Below are 9,474 nucleotides of genomic sequence, written 5' to 3'. Positions count from 1 at the left end.
AATTCTACACGTTTAAATTTTTTATGTCAGCAACATGTGTTGATATTAATGACTTGCAGAGAAATTAAAGATGACTTGGTCTAGCCAAAAAGAAGAAACAAACAATCACCTACTGCAAGAAATTTAGAAGCGTGCAATCTAATGGGCCTTGAATGTACGGGCCCCAGGCCCATGTTTTGTCTGGACTTGGATAGACTTTTGTGAATGGTTCAGCTTTTTTGGCCAATCTCTGCAATTATCCACTATGGGGAAAGGGCATTTTGTTCTGTAGTTCAATATAGGTAGTTGATGACCCGGCCCACATGAAAAAGACTTGTTAGGTTTAGGGCCACATTTTGTATAGTTAAGGACATTGTTTTTTGTGGAGCTAGGGACAAATTTAGATTCTGGATGACCTTGTGAAGTCCTTTTCTGACCTAGCATGTGTGCCATAGTGACAGTATCTTCAATCATACTCTTTGCCCTTTCCCCAAAACAGAAAATAAATAAGAGGAGAGAGAGTTCTTGACACTTGTATCTCTAAGAGGTTAAAAATCCATAACATACGTTCAAGCTTTAGTGGTTGGTGATTTCTTCATTTCTTCCTAGCTTTCTACGTTCTACTCGGTAAAGTTATCCGATTCTTGTGTAGCTTTCTTGATAGCGTGATAAAGATAGCATGTATCCGGTGAAATAACCGAGATGCATGCAAACTGAATCATACACCATAGTCCTATTATATGAGTATTTATATTACAACATCTATAAATTCATAAATAGAATTTTTGTCATTGGGTTTTGGAAGGCAATTTTATATTTATATATCGTAAGCTAGACCATATTAACTAAATTTCTGTTTGCAATATCTACATGACGAACTATACAAACATTTATAGGTTTACTGATTGATTTATAGGTTTACTGATTGTAGGATTAACTTATTTTATAATTTTTAACCTTTGAATTGAATTGTTTATAATATAAGAACGAACCCTTTTGGGCTAAATTTTGAGGGCCTTATAGAATGAAGATTTTCCTTAATAACAACAATTAACTTCACTTTCTATTGAATATATTAATATAAATGATGATGTGAAAACAAGGAACTATCTAATATAGTCTCTTGATGATGCATTAATAGTGTACTTAACAACCATCTAACGTGGTCTGTTCTCTAAATTACGTGATTCCAAATATCTCTAGCACGCTATGCCACATATAAGAACAATCCTATCCTAGCTTAGGTGGGTTTAGGAAAAATTACTACTACTTTTAAGAAAAATTACTACTACCTTTATAAGCAGAGTAGACGTAGAAGAACAACTATGGTTCAGTCAAATTCAATAACTTTTGCTCAAATAATATATTTTTGTTAAAATTTTCATTACATATATACACATACCAATTTAGAACTCAGTTATCAGACCTTAAAGTCATCATTCTATAATTAGAACCCAAAAAATTAAAATCTTGGCTCCGCTAATAAGCAAAAATAACGCATGGTAAATACAGAATTTGTGAAAGTTATATTGAATATTTCCTTTAAAGTCAAAGTTGAATAATTGATGCAACATATCTCTAGCCTAGTCACTATCCAATAAATAGTTGCACATTATTAACAGCCTAGCATCATTTGCCATGTTCCATCCATAACTATGTGCACCACCAACTCAGCCAATGAAGCTTCTCATTCTCAATTTAACTACATTTCCTTTCACACTTTCAGGGTAAATCTATTCTTTCACAAGTATATATAAGAAATACAGTATTAAAAATGATGAAAAAAAAGTTGAAAAAGTCAATTAGTATTACACGATGCACCACCAAGTTTCTATCCACTTTTGAGAATTAGAGAGTGTAATTTCTTCCTTTCTATTAGAATCAAGTACATGTTGACTAAGTAATTATTTGGCCAGACAAACATACAAAACTGTGTAATTACAACCAATTACATCCAAATTCAATTACAAGGTGACTTTCCAAACAAGCACTAAGTGATTTCTTGTCATCCGCTTAAGTTTTGGTGGACAAAGATACTCGATACATGTGTGTTGATGGATGTAACAGATACTTGGTTGAGTAGTCAAGGTGTATGTAAAATGATACTGATAATAAGTTATACAAAAATACTAAATAATAAGAATTATTCAGTGATTGTTTTATGAGGAGAAATAGTACTACAGAAAGACATAATTTAATGGCAATTGGGATTCTACTGTCCTTATTTGTCTCTAGTAGGCATTATGGCAAAGATCCAGCTGCATATCTCCTTAAAATTATATTGGTAACGAATCCAATAGAATTCAATGTTTCACAGAATTGTATAATGGTGTGTCTCCATTCACACCAATGTTCTTTTAATGAACAAATCTCTTAGATGCCACTTTCTATTAAAATATATACAGTTGGCTATCTGTTCAGTTCTTGGAGATAAAATCAGAACTGACTAAAAAATTCTGATTGTTACACTAAACTATAGAGTTGCCATCTTGCCATGTTTTTGGAAGGATACATTTTTGTCAAAGGGAAAGTTGAGGGAAACTGAGGCAAAAAGAAAGGAGTTTTCATGTCATGTAACAAAATTAAAAAAAAATGAAAGTAAACACAAAACAAAAAGAGAAAGTAATTATAAGTGTTACTTTTTTTTTTTTTCACTCACCTCACTCCTAGTAAGATCAGACACCAGTAAGGAAAATCCTAGCAAGAATGCCGAACTTTGTAAATAATTACTCCTTAAAAGTGTCAAAACTTACTTACAAAATATACACTTAAACTTAACTATATATGTATCTGTATCCCCCCTCTATACCACCAAACACTTAAAGTCTACTAGATTGTAAAACAAAACTTACATGTGTAAAAGGTACCGGAAACTAAATTCATATGGCACTATCTGAAGAACCTGCGAAAGAGGCTCGTTATTCCTTCTGTCTAGGCAGTTAATTGCTTCTTTTCCACGTTCGTTTGGAAGTTGAAGGCATATCCAATCAAGTAGCGACTCTAGATCCTTTGCAAAATCTAGCAGATACCAGTCCAACAGCTTTGGTATAGCTACCAATTTCTTTGATGTTGAAACGCCAACGGATGCTTGCAAATACTCTTTCTTTGCAACTTGAAGCTCATTTTCAATATTTGCTGCGGTGTATACTCTCACCTATTTAAGACAGCTCCTAAATTAGCATTGTTTTGTATATAACAACAACAAAGACGACTTGAAAACCAGATAAAGTGGCGCTTTTTGTGGAAATATGAAGACTCATGTTGGTCAGTTAATGATGGCACTATTACATATACCACTTGTGTTGCTTACAAGTTAAAAATTATGTAACACAATTGGGATTGTTACAATGATCTATAGTACTAGATGTTAGATTTAAATAGATTAAACAGAAAAAGTCCAAATATTGCCCTTAAAGTATTTGAAATTGAGCAGATATGACCTTCGTTAATAGTTTAGCTCAAATTTTCCCTTACCGTTCAATGGTTGGTCTTGGTCCAAATATGTCCTTAATTTAATTGGAGCCCCAATTAACCTAATTAGCTGATTAATAAGTGAAAAAAGGCCAACTATTGGACAGTAAGGGCATATGTGAGCTGCACTATCAAAGAAGGGCATATTTGCTTGATTTCGAATACTTTAAGGCATATTTGGAACTTTTCCATAGATTAAACTTTCTCACGTGTAATACTTCGAGGACAATGATGCTTAAAACTTACAGCAGGAGAGGAGAAACTTCCACAAGAGAGCGCAAATGTCACCAGTGGTTCAGAGAACTCCAAACCAAAGATGCTGCGTGCGGTCATCTCATCATTCTTTACGCCCTTTGCAAAAGTCTGGTGAGAGCAAATCAAACAGGGTAGACTAGTAAGTTAAACTTTAGAGCATGAGCAGGACAAAATGTAAATCCGTTCAAGTTGAAAAGCCTCTTACGAATTTCGAGTGATAAGGCAACCTCAGAATGAAATGCTCAATGGTTATGGCATTAAGCAAGTGGCCACTAACATTTATTGTTGCCTGCAAAAGGTGGAACTTCACTAATTAAAAAGTGGAGAACACACAATATATCATTGTCAACTAATTGAAAGTGGAGAACACACATCATATCATTGTCAACTAATTGAATTAGCAGGCTTGTTGCATGAGAGCGTACAATTGATTGCACGGATAGGATAGGACACCGAAGCATTACCTTTTGCATCAATGCCACAACCATTTCAGGGCTCTCAGGTAGGCCATACTCCAGGAAGGCCTGCAAATGTTAACCGAATGACGAAAAAATGAGCAATAATAAAAACAAAATTTGGAAGGCAGCATATTCATAAATCAGTAACACATATTAGTATTGGTAACCAAATTACATTCATCATGCATGAATTGTAAATGTTGATCCAGAAAGCGAGCTTTTCTTGGTGGGTAAGGCCCTGTAAATTTGCTGATGCAAGTTTCTCGAGCAAAAGTCTGAAAAGAGGACTAATATATGTGAGAAAAAATCCTAATAGAATATTTTGAAAGATTATATAATCTCACCAAGCAATATTTACCAACTTACTTTAGTCTACGAACTAGGAAAACAGATATTGTTGTTCGATTTGGATTGATAGAAGAAGCTTCAACTGCATATAAATGTTTATATGGACCGATATCTCTCCTTTCAAATTTTGAACATATTCTATAAGGATCTCCAAACTCTTTCTTCTCAATGCTCTCACATGAATTATATCCTGTCAATGAAGGCAAAGTATCTGCTGTACTCCTGTTCTTCCTAGAGCTCATTCTGAGGAAAATATTCGACAAGCATTTCAAAATATTTTCAGAGATTGTGTTTGGACTTTCATCTGATGACGGTTTTCTATCTTGAGTAACAAAAATTCTCTCTTCCAGACTCCCCTGGTACATTACTTGGTCCTCCATCTGAAATTCATAAAAAAATCTATATCTGTTATGCTGCATAAGATTCTTAGTTTGGAAAAATTGAAGCTCACTGAATTATCAACCTGCAATTTCTGAGGATCTACGCGCTTCTTCTTAGCAGGAGTTCTGACAGTTTTCACAGTCGCATTTACTGATCGGTGCTTGCTTTTCGTGGAAGACCATGAGTTGTTCTCTTTTAAGCAGCTGTCATCTGATAAAACATGAATTTCAAAAGGATAAGATCACTCTCTTACTCAATTACCTCGACAAGCATGAATATCATTTTCCTTTTACAATTGGAACAACAGTTACCAGAGAGAGAAGGCAAATGTCTTCCCGAGAATGAAGCTGAATTCGATTCCAGTTGGGGTGATAACTTTGTTTGCTTCTGCTTCGGACTCTTTACTTGATTTTGTTCAATGGTATCTGTCACATTATCCATATTCCTCTTGGAAGACGAAATATAGACGGCTTCCTGATACAATCCTTGCCTGAAATGCACAACTTTCTCCTCGAGCCTAACGACTTCCTCCTCCAAAACAGCCACTTCAGCAAGAAGCTCCAGTGTCTATGAATTTCCAATTACAGAATTACGCTTAGTATTTCAATTCTCAAAATTTTAAGCCACAAACGTTAAAAAAAAAAAAATGAAATCATCTACGAAGTTTGTCGCTAATTCGTCACTAAATGGCTCGTAGCTAACATATAATTTTGTGATAACCGGTCGCTAATCCTATTAAGGGATGGATGTTGTTGTTTAGCTATAGAGTCGCTAATTCCTGTTTATTTAGTAATGAAATGAACTAACGAGTAAAACAATCTCCTCTTCAAACTTATGACAACATCAATTGAATTTCACTAGTTCCTTCAGCTAGTACAATTCAATCTCAAATTATACATTGCAATAACATAATTGAAGAAGAAGAAACACTAACATTCGGAGGGAGATAAGGAGGAAGACGAGGAAGAGCACCGAGGGGTCGAGTAAATGCCCTTTCGAGAGCTCTATGGACATTTTCCTCATGCCTGAGTTTCTTCTTTAGCTTATCAACCTACAATTTACACATAATTAATTAGTACAAATTGCATACTAGTACTACTAACAGATGTACAGTAAAGATAAAGTATTCAAGAATCAAATGTGTTAATTACATCTTGTAACAATGCCATCTTTCTTTCTCTGATTGCTTTTCGTCTATTTATAGGTGTTTTCTCAGTACCCATTTTCTTGTTTCCTTGCATTTCCACTTTCTCCTTCAAACAAGAAAAGGAGACATAAACAAATTCAGCTTCCACAAGAAAGGAATTATAGATGTAACGGAAAAGCATAAAGCACAAACATGCAGATAAAAAGGAAAAAAGCAAAGAACAATATGAAACGGATGTGGATAAGAATCAATCAAACATTACAACTTTTTCTTTTTTTTCATAGTATTTAATTCTGTAAAACACAAATCAAAAACCCAAAATCTGCTTAAGCTAATTGGATCATTTAAACTGCAACAGGATTCAGAACCATTCTATACTAATCAAATAAAGCTTCAATTTTTTTTACCTCAAAACTGCAAACATATTCAACAATATCTCATTGAATGCATAATTTCCAGAATAAAATGAAAAACAAATCAGCACCCACAAATTTTTTAATCCAAAGTATCAGTAAAAATCTCACCTTTACATTCTTGGATGGAGTTTTCATAGACTGCAAACTAGTCCTCACTCTAGCATTCATCTTTTTTAACTTTCTTTTTTCAAATGAATAAATGAAGGGGGGCAAATAAAAGAGAAAAAAAAAAAACAGAGAGAATAAGACCCTCAGAGGAATGAATTCATTGCAGAGCAGATGCACTGCAAATATCAAACAAAGCGGGAAAACTATGGAGTAGAATTGAAAACTTGAAATTCAATCCAAGAAAGAGTAAATTTGAACTCCCAATAGGCCAAAACAAGACAAAAAACAAACAGCCCCCCTGTAAAAAAATGTTCAGTTGGATCCCAGCATTTTCTTGATCCGCGTGAAGTCAGTATATATTACTCAGTAGCACCAACTCATTTCATCTTCTGTGAAAAATTTTATATCCAAACTCACCATTTCTCAAGAACAAACATTATTAGATACAATAGGACCTGGATTACATTTATATATATATATTGTGTTTGATATATATACACATAGAGAGAATGAGAATGAGATGGGGGTGGGGTAAGGTGACTGTATTTTGTTCTACTTGTGTTGTGTTGAAGACTGTATATTTATTTGTCTATATTCCCCCGGTCCCGGTGGTGGAGGAATGAACTCATGTCATGTGGTTACATTTACTTACACCTTTTGATTTGAACATTATGTAATTAATTAATTTTAGTTGAGCAAAAATGTTGTCTGTTCTAAATATTTTAATTTTAATGAATTTTACCTTTAAATTTTACATTTTGACCAATTGAACTTTGGAATTACGGGTTTGAATTTTAATATTTGTTGTAACTTTGGTAATTTTTACATAAAAATATATATCATGTATGATAAATTGAATTCGGTTAAAATCATAACAAACATGCTATATCCACCTCTATTTTTTTTTTTATGCAACTTAGGAATTTACCTGTTAAATTCATTGTTGAGTTCAATAGGCGTGATACGAGAGCTAGACTCGTCGTTATTTTTAGTTTACCTATTAGTGTACTTTTATGTTATGTTATTCGCGTTTGCCCAGCTAATTGAGGAGATGAATTGTTATTTTTTTATTTGATTTTGAGTATTACTTGGACCTCTTCGTTTGTTATCTCTTTATTTGAACCTTTATGTTAGTTATCATCTGTTTTTTTAAAACTAAGTGACGTTCAAAGATTTCATGTAAATAAATTTTAAAGTATATATCTATGTTTAAGTTTAACACTCATTATCACAAAATTAATTAATAATGTAACCATATTGCATATTTATTAATTTAAATTTCTAAATTCATTTTATATACTTATGTTTCGTGGAGAAAGAGTTAAGAGCATTGAAATGTAAATTAGCTTGCGTTGTGAAAAAGCAAAGCTAAAATGCGCATCTAATAAGTGCATCATAGTGCCGTACGCTACCAGACAGCCCATCTTTCTGCATCATCATGAATTAACGTGCGCCATTACCCTTTTCATCTTGAGGTGACCCCCTTTGCTTTACTTTTCGAACTTTGCTCTTTTTTTTTTTTGTTACTAAAATTAATGCTTATTAAGTTTAAGAGTTATTAAATTGTCACGCCAATTTTATTTAAATTTGGCCACACTTATGTAGATAACACCATAATTTTAATTGCACAATTTTAAATTAAGATAAACTTTGAGAATAAAAGATAAAATGACATTAAGTAAGCATAAATTATTAAATTTGACCTAAATAGTCATATCAATTTACCCTATTTGAACCATTGTGGCCAAAATAATATGGCAAAAAAACCGATTAAGTTTATCTATTTTTTCTCTTTTTCTTTTTCCACACCCTTTACTTCTTTCGAGAAATGTCAATTTTACAGTTCCAAACTCATTATGGAATTTGATAATGGAGTACCTCCGTAATGCAAATTTATTTCCATAAATCCTAAGTGTATCCATAGAATTTTGTACCACTTACAATGTTTTGATTGGATAGAAATGGTAACAAATTATTGTTAATTTGTTTGACTTTTGGAGTAAAAGAGGCCAAATAAGGGAAGAGTATCATTGGTGACAACTCACTATTTTTTTTCTTTAACCACTCTCTCACTTCAACTTACAATGACATGACACTGAAAGTTTCCTTAAAAACTCTATACTTTGTATTCTAACTCTTAGCCATTTACACACTCCTTAAGAAAATACTAACTCCTTGATAAAAATAGATAATTTGACTAAACTAATCTTTCTTGATTTGCTAAGTAGACTCTTTTTTTATCCAAGAAAAAAAAAGGCTAAGTGAACTCTTTTTTTAATCCGGAGGGAGTAATTTGTTTAAAAGCAGCTAACAATTCTTTAACTAAGAAGAAACATTTAGAACGTATGATATCTTTCCCATAGTTGAATTCAAATTAAAACTATTGATATTGGTTACAATAATGAAAAAATATTTTGGCAACACTTGAAGTTTTTATAAATATTATAGTTTGCGATGTGCTTCTTTTGCTATTCTATTAATTTTAACAATATTGACTATTTCAATTTATACAATTTTGAGTTTATCTCATTTATGGTAACACATTCGACTAATTTGAAATCTTAACTTCTAGAGAAGAGAGATAAATACGAAGATTATCCCGTAAATAATTGTCCAAAGTTGATTGCTATTGTGCCTAACCTTAGTTATTAGCTACATCATATTAGATGCAAAAGCACCAGACATTTTTATTCACCAAACAAATTATAAAACTTTAGACTGATGTAGAACTTAAAAAAACAAATAATATTTTTTGTAAAAACTAACGAGTAAATATAAATAAAAGGTACGGTAACTCCATCAGAAAGGATATTTTTCAGCAAATTTCTTTGCAATTCTTGGTTAACAGGGCCAAGATGATCTAAATTAAAAAGTTGTGTTTATTATAAGGTTATCAACCATTGCAAAGCAT

General features: G+C 32.6%; 1 protein-coding gene across 1 annotated transcript; it reads right to left on the bottom strand.

Annotated features, from left to right (window-relative positions):
* Positions 1-2,667: 2,667 nt before the first annotated feature.
* Positions 2,668-7,129, bottom strand: LOC132627907 (uncharacterized). Its single transcript, XM_060343522.1, has 11 exons — positions 6,564-7,129; positions 6,044-6,145; positions 5,827-5,943; positions 5,204-5,459; positions 4,975-5,102; positions 4,530-4,891; positions 4,339-4,438; positions 4,170-4,229; positions 3,911-3,994; positions 3,697-3,813; positions 2,668-3,133 (listed from the first exon to the last, which is right to left on the bottom strand). The coding sequence occupies exons 1-11, from the start codon at positions 6,621-6,623 to the stop codon at positions 2,828-2,830; spliced, it is 1,692 nt and encodes a 563-aa protein (XP_060199505.1). The 5' UTR covers positions 6,624-7,129; the 3' UTR covers positions 2,668-2,827.
* Between the last annotated feature and the right edge of the window lie 2,345 nt (positions 7,130-9,474).

The sequence above is a fragment of the Lycium barbarum genome, chromosome 2 (assembly GCF_019175385.1).
Source record: "Lycium barbarum isolate Lr01 chromosome 2, ASM1917538v2, whole genome shotgun sequence".
Classification (NCBI taxonomy): domain Eukaryota; kingdom Viridiplantae; phylum Streptophyta; class Magnoliopsida; order Solanales; family Solanaceae; genus Lycium; species Lycium barbarum.
Note: the sequence above shows the minus strand (reverse complement) of the source record. Positions and strands in the feature narration are given on the sequence as shown.

Bases quoted from the DNA above. Each gene is read 5' to 3' on its own strand.
- LOC132627907 (XM_060343522.1), bottom strand. From the start codon at position 6,623: ATGAATGCTAGAGTGAGGACTAGTTTGCAGTCTATGAAAACTCCATCC. The intron at 5,944-6,043 runs GTAATTAACACA...TGTAAATTGTAG, and splicing joins AGATGGCATTGTTACAAGAT to GTTGATAAGCTAAAGAAGAA. The intron at 5,103-5,203 runs GTAACTGTTGTT...ATGTTTTATCAG, and splicing joins ACATTTGCCTTCTCTCTCTG to ATGACAGCTGCTTAAAAGAG.